This window comes from Malus sylvestris, chromosome 5 (genome assembly GCF_916048215.2).
Source record: "Malus sylvestris chromosome 5, drMalSylv7.2, whole genome shotgun sequence".
Lineage (NCBI taxonomy): Eukaryota > Viridiplantae > Streptophyta > Magnoliopsida > Rosales > Rosaceae > Malus > Malus sylvestris.
Window position 1 is genome coordinate 40,389,389 of NC_062264.1, and position 15,700 is coordinate 40,405,088.

The following is a 15,700-nucleotide window of genomic DNA, read 5'->3' on the forward strand; positions in this document are numbered from 1 at the left end:
ATGGTGGGTTCAATGACACATTACTATTATTATTATTATTGAAGGAGATTAAGAGATTTTAATCTTAAATACTAGAATAAAAATCACAAATAACGTGGTGTGGGTTGAGATTAAATGGGCTCAAAACAATACGGATGTTGTTGCAGACGGGCCTGGGTTGAGAATATAGCCCAATATCAATACGCCGTCGTCTCGGCCGTCCCGCCGTTTTTCCTTTTCTTCGTCCTCTCTCCTTCAGTTCACGCAACACACCCAAATGAAACACCATTTTCTTGTCTCATTCAGGCTTTCAGTGACCAAATCTATCGTCTCAGATTGTTTCCGTTCATATTTTCTTCACATTTCAGTGCTTCTGCAGCAACTGCGATGCTCTGTGGTCGTAGCCGTTGCTTTAGAACTGTTGGAACTCTCGTCGGACCTCATAACTCCACCGGGAAAGCACTTGCCTGTGAGCCCACCAGCCATTTTTCTGAGCAACCATTAACCTCTTCCGAGCTCTCGCTACATTTTCCTCATCGTTTTCCTCAACAAACTCCAACCCAGGTTCTGATTTTAGCTCTGAATTCAAAGCTCGTTCTTTTGACAATGTTGGTTTTGATGATTCAAATCATGGGTATGATAGAGAAAGGAAAATGGGGTCTGAAATTTTGGGGGATTTGAGTTTCTTGGGAGGTAGGAAGAGTGATTGTGAGAGTGATGACAGCAAAAAATTTGGTATTTTTTTATGACATTGAAAGGTCTGGTGGTGGAGAAGAAGAGGGTAGTGGATGATAGTGATGATGGGGATGATGGGGATGATGCGGATTTAACGGTGTTGGATTCGTCAAGTCGGGTTCACGAGAAAGGCGAAAACTTTCGGAGAGTTGAAGGAGATGAAAAGGAATTTAGGCACCCATTGGTGAGAGAGGTTTGTAGGTTGATTGAGTTTAGGTCCGGTTGGAACCCTAAGCTTGAAGGGGAATTAAAGAACTTGTTAAAAGCTTGAAGCGGAGGCAAGTTTGCACCGTGTTGAAGTCTCAGAGTGATGAGAGAGTTGCTTTGAAGTTTTTCTATTGGGCTGATAGGCAGGGGAGGTATAAGCATCAACCAGTTGTGTACCATGCAATGCTTGAGGTGCTTAGCAAGACTAAGTTGTGTCAAGGTACTAAGAGGGTTCTCCGGCTCATGGCACGCAGGGGAATTGAGCGTAGCCCTGAGGCTTTTGGTTATGTGATGGTGTCGTATAGCAGGGCGGGCAAGTTGAGGCATGCATTGCGTGTGTTGACGTTGATGCAGAAAGCCGGGGTTGAGCTTGATGTGTCAATGTCCAACACTGCGATTCATGTTTTGGTGATGGGGAATAAGTTGGAGAAGGCTTTGAGAGTGTTGGAAAGGATGCAACTTATTGGGATTACACCAAACGTTGTCACTTACAATTGCTTGATAAAGGGGTATTGTGATGTGCATCGTGTTGTGGATGCATTGGAGCTGATTGATGAAATGCTGAAAAGTGGTTGTGCACCGGATAATGTTAGTTACTATGCTGTGATGGGTTCTCCTTTGTAAGGAGAAGAGGGTCAAAGAAGTGAGGGAATTGATGGAGAAAATGATCAAGGACGGTGAATTGTTACCAGACCAGGTCACTTATAATAATCTTGTCCATATGCTTTCTAAGCATGGTTATGGAGACGAGGCTCTTGAGTTTTTAAGGGAAGCTGAAGAGAGGGGATATTGGTTTGATAAGGTTGGGTATAGTGCAATAGTTCATTCATTCTGTAAGGACGGTAGGATTGACAAGGCAAAAGAAATTGTGAATGAAATGTTCTAAAAAGGTTGCACTCCAGATGTTGTAATATACACTGCTGTTCTTGATGGGTATTGCCGACTGGGGAAGGTGGATCATGCTAAAAAGATGCTTCAACACATGTACAAGCATGGTTGCAGGCCAAATACAGTCTCTTATACAGCCCTATTAAATGGGCTTTGTCGTAGTCAGAACTCATTAGAGGCAAGTGGGATGATGAGCACGAGCGAGGAAGAATGGTGGACTCCGAATGCCATCACTTATAGTGTTGTGATGCATGGTCTCCGGAGGGAAGGGAAATTGGTTGAGGCCTGTGATATCGTCAGAGAGATGGTTAATAAGGGTTTTTTCCCATACCCAGTTGAAATTAATTTACTAATTCAGTCTCTCTGGCGAGAAGGGAAGATAAATGAGGCCAAACGTTTCATGGAGGAATATCTAAGCAAGGGATGAGCTGTTAATGTTGTAAATTTTACAACTGTGATTCATGGATATTGTCAAAAGAATGACTTGGACACTGCTTTGTCATTGCTTGATGACATGTATCTCAGCAACAAACACCCAGACACGGTCACTTATACAACAGTGATCAATGCGTTGGGAAAGAATGGTCGAATACAAGAGGCAACTGAAGTTATGAAGAAATTGCTGAGTAAAGGGTTGGATCCGACTCCAGTAACATACAGGACAATCATACACTGGTATGTAAGTTCTATAGAGAGCAAACCCTTGTTTATCGTGTAAAAGTGTTTTGGAATAATAAGGAGACTAACATTAGCTACGTGGAATGGCTTATCAGAAATTGTATAATAAGGATAATAGCATCAAGCAATCTCGATAGAACTAGGACTTTATTATCTGTTATGTTTATTAGAGTTTTCACGGTGATAAAGATAGTTTGATAAGGATTACATAATGGGAAGTGTCCTTATTGAACTCCATCGTTTATGGTATAAAGCTAGGGTCCCTGCGCTCTCACAAAGGACACAAGATTTCAGATACTCAAGCCCCATTGATTGAGCCTTGTATCCGGTAGTGCAGAGTTGCAGAAGAACCCTTTTAACTAAAGCAGTAATGTCTTCATCAGGTAAGTGATTAAGTTGGTATTGTGATTTAGTTTTTCATAAGTTATACGTTTACATGGTATTGTCAAATGCGTAGGGTGGACGAGTTATTACAATTATTGGAGAAGATGTTCTTAAGGCAAAATTGCAAAACAGCATATAATCAAGTGATTGAGAAGCCTTGTAGTTTTGGGAACCTTGAGGAGGCTGATAAACTATTAGGTAAGGTGTTGAGAACAGCTTCAAGAGTTGATGCCAAGACATGCCATTCTCTTATGGATGGTTATTTGAGAAAAGGGAATCCTCTGTCAGCATATAAAGTGGCTTGTTGAATGTTCAATCAGAACCTTATTCCTGATTTAAAGTTATGTGAGAAGGTGACCAAGAGACTGATGTTAGACGGAAACTCCAAAGAGGCTGACAACCTAATGTTACGTTTTGTTGAGCGTGGATGCATATCAAACCAACATCAGGAACGTTTGCAAAGCTGATGAGAACTGTTCTGAGATCAGACTGCAAAAAGTATCGTTTCTATCCATACAGCATCATCTGCTGCTAATATTCTGTCTTGAAGGGCTTTAATATGGTAAGAGCATCCCTAATGGGGGTTTTATCCTCCTTGATTCTACCATATTTGTAGCTCTAATGAAATTTTTTAACGCCAATGGGCTGGAAAATGGGGCTACATCCACCACAATGGCTAGCAACTTCAATCCTTGGGTAGCGAGAAGTTAGGCTACATCTAGCCCCAAAAAATAGGGGGACCACACCAAATTGAGAGCCCAGTCTTGGTTTTTGTTTTTGTTTTTGTTTTTTTAGTTTAGAAATGGGTGAGCTCCATTTTTAATTCCAAAACATGATTTTTCAACCGTTTAGGATTTAAAGAGTTTATTTTCAACTGTTTGTTTGATTAAGAAAACATATACAAACAACGATTATTTTTTGTGTTATTGATTAGAAATTGTGCTTTGTGTTTAATTTTCTAGATTGAAAATTCATAAAAAAAAATTTGATGAAATTTAACATTGGTAGTTTAGAGACCTAAACCGAAAATATAAACAAATAACATAACTAAATTGTGATAAGATAATCCAATCCAATGATTGTGTTATGAAATAAAAATCTTGTTTGATTTTGGAGAATGTGTCAATCAGAGAAATAAACCAATGGTTGTTATGAAATGAAATCTTATCTTGTCTGATTTCATAAAAACAAACCAACATATGAGATTGAGATAAGATAATCAAAACCAATGATTGTTATGAAACAAAATCTTATCTTGTCTGATTTCATAGAAACAAACCAACGGTTAAGATTGAGATAAGAGAACCTACATCAGTGCATGTGATAGGTTTGTTTTGATACATATACTGTCTTCTTTGTGTATTCTATCAGTTTCACTTATATTTGGCTGCAGACGAGCAGGGAACACTTATCTTCATTTGAAAATTGTTTTCTACACTTTGAGTGTTACACAAAATTCATACTTTACCACAAACGTTTTGTTTTCCCTTCTTGTATTCAGAATGAAGGACGCTGACATAATGCATGGTTAAAAAGGGTGTGATCAGCTGCAATGAGTCAGAGATTTGGCTCGTATTAGAGTTTTTAATCTGTAGTTAATTCCTTGTGCCATTTGAAATGCCAAGAACATCATAATCCTGGCTATTATTCCTTTAATACTGTCATTTCTAATCATTATATAATCTGCTTGCTGCAACTGATTGGTGGCTCTGAATTTCCTGCAGCTAGGTATTTACCGTGGCTTTAGAACTCGTTAGTTCTTCTATTAACGTCAAGTACGCAATTCCTTTTTCCTCGCAGACCTCTGTTTCAAGGGCATCAGGATGAGGATGTCTGCACTTCATTGAGCCTGACAGTTGATTCCAAGACCTTGGTACTGCTTTGAGGGTGCATGCTTGACAGAACCAGCTGTGCCTTCGTACAGAGCTCAGAGGTTTGCTTTCAGACATGCTTTTGTGAGCTTTCGGTTAATGGTTTCATACGAGGATTTATTTCACACCAGCTGTTCCTTCGTACAGAGGTCAGAGGTTTGCTTTCAGAGTTGTGCTTTTGTGAGCTTTTGGTGAATGGCTTCATATGAGTGTTTAATCTACTCTGAACAACTTCGAGCACCTAGCAAATGGAAAGTACAAGTTTGACAGGTGTAGGCCTAGTCGCTTGAATTATTATCAATTAGTGCTAAAAAAAATGAAAAAGCAGAAGGAAAAAGGAAATAAAAGCATGGTTTTGCTGGTGAATGCTTGGGAAGTATCCCTTGGGGAATGCCTCTTCCAGACGCAATCCACGTGACAACTTTTGATTTTGTCTCCTCCATTATTGGTCAGATGAGAGCCAAAATGTATGGACTTCAATGTTTTGAGTACCGCAGTTCCTCTCGCTAAGCAGTTTGGAAATAAAGGGAACTTATGCAGTTAAAAGTTGATGCAGATCTTTTTCCAGTGCATGGAATATGAGACTCCACAGGAAATGGAGCCACAATTTCTTGCAATGGTGCACTCGTCAGAGCTGATTACCAGAGATTCAGCGATACGTGACTTAATTTTGAAGAGGGATCCATTGCTTTTCCTGTCTCAATCAAGCAAAAGGGCTTCCCCGTTGCAACAAAAATATGGTTTGTTCTTTCCTGTGATCCATCAAAAGCTTATCGACATTCAGTGCTACTATGTTGTGGGGCTTCACTTTTGCATTATTTGAAGAGATAAAAGGGGTGTCTTTGTGTTTAAAGCCACCGTATGGAACCTTCTAAAATGTCTCCTTCATCATGGACAACCCATTCGCGGCCAAAGATTCTACTGTTGCAATGCATAAACAGCTTTATTATCTCATTCATCTCCGTGAGCAATCTTTGTTTACCCCTGGCGTATGTTGCTAAATTTCTGTAGCATTACAATGTTGATTAGTGCATTATTGAGGCAAAACACTTGCTTGGCGTCTAGTTTCTGCCGACTTCGACTCCTGCCATGTAAAATATCTGAAACTGAGTGAGCCCTTTCGTCTTGGAAGTATGCCTGTCTTTTGGATTCTGCTGTGAAACGTTTCTGGTCTTTACTGTATATCGTCCCTTGAATACTGCTTGCATTGGGGAACAAGTTTGAAGTTACTGCTGCAAAAAGTCCGTATGTTCCGTGCATAATGCATGAAGTTAATCAGAGCATAGCTTTTGTTTTTTTTTTTTTTTTGCATTTTTCCAACGTAACACTAGGTTCGCTTCTTTGTCGTCTTCTTCCTTTTTCTCAAGATGTTTCTCTTGGATTGATGAATTTACTTGTGACATTTCATTTTTGTCCGGACATCAAGACGACTCCTACAATACACCGGTGCATTGCAAAATTTTCAAAGCAAACTGACAAGCATACGCGTGATCCAGCTGAGTTGAGCAACTAAGCCAGTTGTTTACAATGAGCACTGGAACAATTAAGGGACACATTATTGTACCTCCAATATTAAAACGGATTGAAGGTGGACATTCAAGGACCTCAGATGATTGTACCTCGCGAGATGGGATATAACCGTTACTGTGTCTTCTCGCTCCTCGCGAGATGACACAGAGAGGTATACACCTCTGTTGCAGGCAAGTCTCTCTGCATTAAGAGATACTAACTAAATAACCAACTTGTTTCCTTTTTTGCTGCCATCAATCACTTCATTAAGTTACTGAGATGATTGTACCTCGTGAGACGGAATATACCATTTACATGTTTTCTCGCTTCTGGTGAGACGACACAAAGAAGGGTATATATCTTCGTTGCAGGCAAGTTCCTCTACATTCAAAGATACTAACCAAATAACCAATTTGTTTCCTTTTTCGCTGCCATCTCATCAGGGCATGTTGCCTAACCCCACCATACATCAACTGCAGTATGGCAGCTCCATAGCCCTTTGTCTCTGGGATATGTCTAGGACCACATCACAAAAACAGCAGACAAAGTCCGTGGTTTGAGTAAGGGTGGAGTATTCTTTTGAGTTTGTGATCACGAAATATTAATTTATTTATGTTCATTATTTTATTTTTCTAACGAACCGATAAGATAGATATATTAAATTTATCTAAATTACCAGCAAAAATATTCAAACTTGAATACAGAAGACAAAACACAGTACTTTTTTAAAAATAAAATCCAACTGATTTTGTGATTGGGGAAGAGCACCAAAAGGAATTTCCTAGTTAAGAATTAGCAAGAGCGTATAAGTGGATATTGTGGAGTTTGTTTTTCTTTCTCCAATTGAGTGCTGGAGTTGTAAAATTTCCGTAATTATAAGTTACCTTTCTCCTTATGCACTTCTTTCATTTTTTTTTGTCTCTGAACCACATGAACTAAATGAGAATCAAGAAACCGAATTAGTAAGAGTCGATGGATTGCAGAATTTTTTTCCTTCTCTAATTGAGTTCGGGGTTGTAAAATTTCCGTACTTATTAAGTTATTTTTTCTCCTCATGCACTCCCTTCAGTATTTTTAATCTTTACAATAAATAAACTAAATGAGAATCAAGAAACCGAAAGAAAAAAGAAGAACGCATAAGAAGAAAACGGGAGTAAAAATAATTACCCATGGGCCATGATTAGTATCACTACTGTTGTTGTAAAATCTGTAAAGTAGAGAGAGGTAGAGGCATAAAGCTTTTCATATATCAATAAAGTTGTGGCATGCGAGTGTCCCCATTGGAGGTATCAACCATCCTTCCCATCACTGCCCTCCTTGCACTTTTTCAGTACACAGCTAAATTGGTATCCTACCATACCATATGTTACCGTATGCAGCAAGAATCATGAGCTACATAATAATTTCTTTCTTTACTGAGAAATTAAAACTATATAAACATATATATATATATATACACATATATATATATACATATATATTTGAAAAGTTCAGACAAACATTTTTTATGCAGATCGGAAAGATTGTTCCTTTGTGGTCGAAAAGTCATGGGTTCGAGTAATGAAAACAACCTCTTTGCAAAGTAAAGGTATGAAAATAGCCTATTTGCAAAGTAAAGGTAAGGCTAAGTATGATAGACGTCCCTTCCCGTCATCCCATTCGTCCTCTCCAGGACCCTTACAAAGCAAGGAGTCTTGTTAGTTTGAGGTCGCTCTTTTTTGGATTTGTCAGGTTTTCTTGGTTATCATTATGCATTATTTTAATCTAGTGTAATCACAAGAGGTTACAACATAGTTAACTTGTTCCTAATTGAGTAATTCTGCAGCATTTAAGGTAACTAAGTGCCTTCTGCTTGCCCAACACATCATGAAAATCATACACCTATATTCTTTTAGATAGTAAACGAGAAAATAGATTTTTCAGTGTCACCAATTATAATGTTAAACAGATAAATTGTTAACGCGTATCAAATTGTGAGATGCATCCGATCATTCATGTTGGTAACTATAAATTTGCGGTATCAATTGTCAACGATAATAATAATATCAGTGTATGCATTAAATAAAATACGATTAACTGCATTGTAGAAAAAGTCTATTTTCAATCATATATGTAGACTATAATTCTTATCAAATTAAACAAACAAAACTCTCTCATGAGGTCGAAAGTCTAATTTCACAAAGATTCTCAGGCCAAGGAAATCAATTTGGAATATTTCGCAGGAAATGCACACCACTACAAGAACCAAGAATTGTTGATTTGGAGCCCGATGTAATGCAAAAGGGGAAAAAGAGGCAAGAGAAGGGACATCAAAAGTGCTTTTCATGATTTCTTTCCTTCGATTATTTTATTCCATTTTCTCCACTGTTACTGATATTTTTTTTAATCATACATGACAACAAATCTTTGATGTTGAAATTGAGGCATTCCAGACTCGTAGATCACTCGTTACGTTTTGGATTCGATTTTTTATATTAGTGAATCACACAATAGTATGAGTTTTTTAGCTTCTGAAATAATAGACTGTCGTGGTGAAACCACCATCTAATTTATTTTCATAAAAAAAAAACAAAAACAAAAATATTAGTCAATAATTATTCACAATTAAACTTTTTTCTTTTTGCATGCGGTCAAGTGGATAGGATGTTAGATTTTTATTCATGCGTCCCTTCTTTTATATTATTGTAATAGTTTCGAATCATTCTCACTCCCTTTAATAAATGATTTTTTAAAAATCCTTTTTTCTTTTTAAATTTCCCTTCTCTTCCTCTCTTGAGTGGTATTTTTTTTTAACAAACGATATTATTTGCACTAAAGGAGTAGGGGAGTGAGTTAAGCCTCACATTATGCTAGCCATAATAATATGTTCAAATTCACCTTTGGCGAGAACCGAATCTAAGATCTCTCACTTCTAAGTGAAGAAGAATAGTACTAGTCGCAATACTAAGTGGCTCTCTTGAGTGGTAATTAACTTTGAAATTAATCCTTTTTTAATTATCAGCATAAAGCATATAAGCCACATAGTAAATGCAGTTCATTTTTGGGGGTCAAATAGTAGCACTAGTAGTTCAACCTTTTAAGAAGAAAGTAGTATGATATGATTGGGTTTTGTTCACTCTTCACACACCGAATTGAGACTTTGACATTGCCACTTTTAGGACTTTGGCGCATGCATGGGCTATAATATACTACCAAGTTTTGTACTAGCATAGTCAAAAAAGTGTTCGTTCCACCATGCATGCATTCTCAACGACTTTTGCCTTCGGTATGACTTTTTAACTAGGACAATTCTCATATTTAGTAAGACTGTGTGGAGTCGATTTGAACCATAATTTATGAAATCTCATTATTTTTTTTGGTAAAATATGTCTTATGAATGACGCGATCAGACAGCTCCTGCTTAAATTTTTATTGCTAAGCTATATAGCTACCTAGGTCAACAAACCTAAATCCTAAATTTTCACTTACTTAATATTAATTAGTTAGAAATGAGTTTATTTTAGCAAAGGGAATTACTTACCAACTAGATGTTTTTGGTTGGGGAAAATACAAAAATAGTGAGATTCAACAAACACAAGGATAAACTCACCCACAATCCAAAAAGAAAAAGTTTGGTAAAAAATGATCTTGCACGATATTTGTGGGGACAAATTAAGCAATGAATTGCTAACCCCATAAGAAGTGACTTTTGCATTTATTTATTTTTATTGTTTCCCTTCTTTTTATCCTATTTATTTTATACTTTTAAATTGTATAATTTCAAAAAAAGCAATAAATATGGGCTCATTATATTAACATCCCACAAATTGTTGAATAAACCTCACATACTTAATACACCTTACATTAACTTTTTCACTTAAAAATTATCTTAATACGCTCCACATACTTTTCCATAAAACCTCCACATCCAACATTCTCAATATTCACCTTATATTTTGTACATACACCCCACATTTTCTATACACCTCACATTTTCCAACTTGCCTCTCAAACTGTAAATAGTATTGTTCAATGCTTCCGGTGAATGCGTCTCATCAAGCGGGTCATGTAGCACACGGAGCGCCACCTCCAATAACCGAATGAGACTCGCCTCCGCAACATTAACAAGACCGAGCAATGCATTTGTTTGCATAAATTTTGTGACGACGAGTCCAGCTAGAAGTTGTTGTCCGCCTTCACAAGCTCTGATATGAAACATGGGAAGAGTATTATTCTGAAAAGCAACGGTTATCTCTCGTTTTGCACTTCGGCTGCTTGAAACTTGCGGGATCTGTTCCCGACCAAATAGCAGATATAAGAGAAGATGTTTCCGTATGAAGAGTTGGAGATGATAGTGCGGAAATTTTTTTTCTCAATTAACATGTTTGTAGTTTCATTAGTTAGGGTTTTGTTCAATAATGGAGGGTGGTAGGTTTTGATAGTTGAGAAGATAAATAATACGCTAAAAGTGATTTGGGATGTATTTAGAATTTTTATTTTTTTTAAACCTAATAATAAGGTCAAAATTGTCATTGCATAGTGGAATAAATAAGTCATTTAATATTAAATTTTAATGTGGGATGCACTCAACATTTTGTGAGATGCTAATATAAAAAGCCTAAATATGTACAAATATATATATACACACACATATACATATATATATATATATAAGTGCGCGGAAATTATTTTTCTCTACGAAATCAACCAAACTCCACTCTGATTTCTAAAGAAGCAATGAGCATTTGCTGTGCGAGAGATTTTTCAGTGTGTTGGAATACGATCCGGTACAAGATGTTATAATACAAGTGGTTGAATACTTTAAAAAAAAAAATTACAACCACTTTTATTATGATATTTATGTACCGAATCGTGTTTTTGATACATCGAAAAATTTATATGCTTTACACATTACATTCCACCATCAACATTTCAAATCATCACAAAAACTTATCACATTAATCAAATAAAGAAATTAGTGGGCCCCAACCAACCCCATTCAAAAAATAAAAAAAGTTGATAACTTTGTTACAAAGTTTCTTTTGTTCATATAATATCATATCATATGATCTCTCCTTCCTTCTATTATATAAAACAACACACACAATACTTCTCCAAGTTTCTCCCACTAATCCGTCGGAAAAAGATGGACGAGTCCTGGCGCATGCGAATGGGATTAATGCCGGGACTCCCGCGGCGGCGCTCCGCGGAGCACGTCTCCACTCGATCTGTATTCGCGGCCGCAGCCGCCAAAGACTCCCATATAACGCTTGAACCCGATGACTTCGCGGATGTATTCGGCGGGCCGCCGCGGAGCGTCCTCCCGCGCCAATTCCCCGGGGGCTCGACTTCCTTCTACGAGGAGATCTTCCGGCCGCCGGAGTTCTGCTTTACGGCGGAGAACAGAGACCGAAGCTTGCCTGCGTTTAGGATTCCGTCGAGGAGCGAGCGGTTTTATAGTGATATTTTTGGATCGGACGACGACGGACGCCAGCGGATGTCGAGAGAGCGGTCGAGGCCGAACTCGAAAACGAAGTCAAAGTCAAACTCTTCGTCGGTGCTGAGCTCGGAGGAGCTGAGTCCTCTCCGGCCGGTCATCGGCGATGACGTGGCATTCTCCTCCTTCGCTTCAAAGCTCAGGTAGTTTACTATAGTTACTGTGTCCCTTCGCGGTATGGCCAACCGTTTTTGCCGCTGTTATTTAGCTTGACGCTTATACCCTTAACATTGCTTTATATTTGCGTTCATTCTGCCTTCAATTTGGTTATATTCGAAGGGTATGGAAGCCTTCTGAATTTTCTTTTCAAATATTTTGAGTTTTTTTTCCCATAGTTTCCATTCTAATATTTTGAATTAAATCTTGTGTTTGGCCAAAACATTTGGAATTTAAATATTATTATATTTTTTCCAGAATCATTATTAGTATTTTAATTTAATTTTGCCTTTGTTGATAAAAGTGCTTTAGTGGAAAGCGCTTGGACGTCACCACTAATTGTTTTGTAAAAAGCACTTAGCTTACTCAAAAGGAAAATATTAAAGAGAGTATATTTTCGGGTTATATTTCTGTATTACCTGATCTATTAAGCAATGTGTACTTATCGTGTTAATGAAACTTTACTAATTTTATCGCATTAGATATTAGTTATATGCATCATTTAGTATTCAAAAGTAGTAAAAAATTCCGGCGTTTTTGGCATTACTCAATCAAAATATTAAGATTAGTTTCATCTTTCAAAAAATTTATTAATAAAATTATTGATGAGTTTCTCAACTCAACACATTCTTGATTGCCACAGACCACTAAATGTGCCATGTAGATGGAACTCATCAACCATGAAGCCAACCAAGGAACATCCAAAGAAACAAGGCACGTCAGCTCTGCGTTGCAATCCTCTTTCCTTCACTGAAAACCAAGTTCTGGAGAAATTATATGATGAAAAGTTCAGAAGCTCCAGTAATTTCGGATTCACAAGGAAGGTCTCGTCCCCAGAAACCATGAGTCCTGGACCCAGTTCGTGTCGAAGCGTCAAGCAATTTGTGGATGATCTGGAGCTTCTCTCACCATCTTCAGCAGTCTCTTCGCTCTGCCAAGAACATGAGATTAAATCCGGGATTTGGGATCGGGTTTTGCGAGAGAAAGAAGTGGGAGTATTGGAACAAGAAGAAAAAGAAGAAGATAATAATGACGATGAAGTGATGAGCTCTTATGTGATTGAGATCAATTCTGATCAGCAAAGAGAAGAAGCAGTTGGTATTGAAGAAGCGATTGCATGGGCTAAAGAGAAGTTCCAAACACACAGTAATTCCGAGAAAGAAGGGAGCTTGACGCAACAAGACAATCAGCAGTCTGTTGAAATGGATGAAGGTGATTTTTGTTAGTCTCTAAACTGAACCCAAAACCCGAAACCCTAAACCCTAAACCTTGAAACTTTTATGCATGAGTAATAACTGTACTGTGTGCGTTTGATATGAATCATTTAGGTAGGCCTAATGTGGATGAGTACTCATATCACCAGCAAAGAGATGAACTACTACTTGAAACGACTCCATCTCCAGAGGTAAATTATTTTTGGTAAATTTTGAAGGCATGCAGCCCAAAATATTCTACGTGTGTGTGTGTATATATATATATAGGAAAAATTAGTATCCGGTCCCTAGTTTTTACTGTTCATTGACTAAGACCTTATTAGTTCTTAAATTTTGATTCAAGTCCCTAGCAATAATGTGATAATGAATTTACATGTTTATTATATAATTTTTTAATATAAAAATTAGTAATTAATTTAGGGTTTAATACTCACACCTCTATTAAACTTCTAATTAATTTTCAATTCAAACATTTCCAAAATAATAAAAAATTAAATTAAATTAAGTTTGTACCTATTAGTTTTTTTTATATATATAAAAAATTCTCAATTTTTTAATCTTAAATGTACCCAGTCATATTATTTTTCAATTTTTTTAAACTTAAATGTACCCATTCTCAAATATATCAATTTGTTATATGTAAAATGTACCCTTTTTTTTAATATAAAATCCATTCAAATTTTTTAATCCATGTTTAAACTTATATGGGTACATTCATTTTCATTGATTTGAGAATGTATCCATGTTTTGGTACAATAACTTTTTTTGTTAATTTTGGTTAATGTACCCATACATATATGTATACACACACACACACACACAATATAATAGAGAGTATAATTTTTATTTTATTATTTTTAATCCCATAAATTATGGGTTTTATTTAAAATCTCATTAATATAAACAATTAAAATTTCAATTTTTAATTTTTAATTTAAAAAATATAGTAACTTACATTATTACATTAATGTCAGGGACCTTAATCAAAAACTAAAAACTAACAAAGTTTCAATCAAAGAATATTGATAGTTAGGGACCGCATCCAAAGTGTCCCATATATAAATCATATATCGTCATTTTCCGATATCGACTTGTTTGGCAGGAAGAAGAGGAAATGACAGGGATAGCTGAAGAGGAAAAGAAGCCTTCAGAAAAAGATGTAAGCTTTCTCTTCTTGCATGCATAAATTTTGTACGAATAATTATACCAAAATAAGTTTGAGCAATGCTTTCTCTATATATATACAGATGGAATTGGAGCTCTTGGATGAAGACATAAGGTTATGGTCGGCTGGCAAGGAATCCAACATTCGTATGCTGCTTTCGACACTACACCATGTAAGTAAAAATCTTGAGGTTTACTTCGACGAATACTGCTTGGCTTCTTATCGACAAAGATTTATTTCTCCCTGCATGCAAATACGTAACTTATAGAAAGCACATAAGTTTTTTCATGCGGATCGAATGTGATTGGTCTGCAAGGAGGATCAAGTTCGCATAATTAATGTTACATGGTTTGTTTTGGTTTTGTGTGGTGTTGGCTGGTGATCAGGTTGTATGGCCCAAGAGTGGATGGTATGCAGTTCCCTTGACAAGCCTAATAGAAGGTTCACAGGTGAAGAAAGCGTATCAGAAAGCAAGGCTGTGCCTCCACCCAGACAAACTGCAACAAAGAGGAGCAACACCTGCTCAAAAATATATTGCTGAAACGGCCTTCGCCATCCTCCAGGTAAATAAATGTTTTTGTTATGTATCGGGAATTGTTATTGAGACTACAAAGGAAGTCGTCACACCTTCGTATGTATTTCATGAAAAGCAATAAAGTTCCATTGCATTCCAAATTACTAAACCTTAATGGTTAACAAAGAATTTTGGGTTTTTTGGGAAGTGTTTTTAAAATAATTGGAAAGCAATAAAGTTCCATTGCATTCCAAATTACTAAACCTTAATGGTTAACAAAGAATTTTGGGTTTTTTTGGAAGTGTTTTTAAAATAATTAAAAACGCTTTAAGAGAATAGTGCTTCTTTCAGGAAGCATTTTAAGTGTTTTTCCAAGATTTACTTGCGTTTTACTAAGAATTAGTTCCAAAAGCATTTTTACCAAAAGCGATTTCAATCATTTTAAAAGCATTTTGAAAAGAAGTTATGAATTAATTAACTCCAATGATTCTGACAAGTAATTGATGATGTGGAATTGTAGGATGCATGGGCCGTGTTTATCTCCCAAGATGTATTCATTACTTAGTGGATGTGTGAATTATTCTTGCCTTTTGAACTCATTTTTTTGACTCCAAGGTTGCAAGTGAAGAATAAGCATATGAACAACTTAGTAAGATAGCTCGGCTAGTATTCTTGTGGAAATATGTACATTAGTTTGTTTGATAAACTACGCTTGGTTTTTTTTATCTGTATATTTATTTTTGAGTGTTGAAACAAAAATTTTGGAATATAATTTTGAATCCTGAACAGTCCCTTTGTATCTGTATATTTTATTTTCGAGTGTAGAAACAAAAAATTTGGAATATAATTTTGAATCCTAATCGGCCCCTTTTGACTTTCATTCAAACTCCAGTCTGTAACAGCGGTTCAGACATGTTGAGAAAA

The 15,700-nt window shown here is 36.6% G+C and overlaps 1 protein-coding gene and 1 pseudogene across 2 annotated transcripts; both read left to right on the forward strand.

Annotated features, from left to right (window-relative positions):
* Positions 1 to 229: 229 nt before the first annotated feature.
* LOC126624734 (pentatricopeptide repeat-containing protein At1g09900-like) lies at positions 230 to 5,873 on the forward strand (annotated as a pseudogene).
* Positions 5,874 to 11,304: 5,431 nt separating this feature from the next.
* On the forward strand, positions 11,305 to 15,564 carry LOC126623430 (uncharacterized). 2 transcript variants are annotated; one of them, XM_050292324.1, is made up of 7 exons: positions 11,305 to 11,870; positions 12,548 to 13,095; positions 13,212 to 13,288; positions 14,200 to 14,256; positions 14,345 to 14,434; positions 14,649 to 14,825; positions 15,297 to 15,564. In XM_050292324.1, the coding sequence occupies exons 1-7, from the start codon at positions 11,377 to 11,379 to the stop codon at positions 15,339 to 15,341; spliced, it is 1,488 nt and encodes a 495-aa protein (XP_050148281.1). In that variant the 5' UTR covers positions 11,305 to 11,376; the 3' UTR covers positions 15,342 to 15,564. The 2 variants fall into 2 exon arrangements, with proteins under 2 accessions (XP_050148281.1, XP_050148278.1); XM_050292321.1 differs by having other exon boundaries at positions 11,307 to 11,870; positions 12,527 to 13,095.
* Positions 15,565 to 15,700: the final 136 nt, after the last annotated feature.

Coding starts and splice junctions, on each gene's coding strand:
- LOC126623430 (XM_050292321.1), top strand. CDS start 11,377: ATGGACGAGTCCTGGCGCATGCGAATGGGATTAATGCCGGGACTCCCG. Junction 13,096..13,211: donor GTCTGTTGAAATGGATGAAG/GTGATTTTTGTT, acceptor TGAATCATTTAG/GTAGGCCTAATGTGGATGAG. Junction 14,435..14,648: donor TGCTTTCGACACTACACCAT/GTAAGTAAAAAT, acceptor GCTGGTGATCAG/GTTGTATGGCCCAAGAGTGG.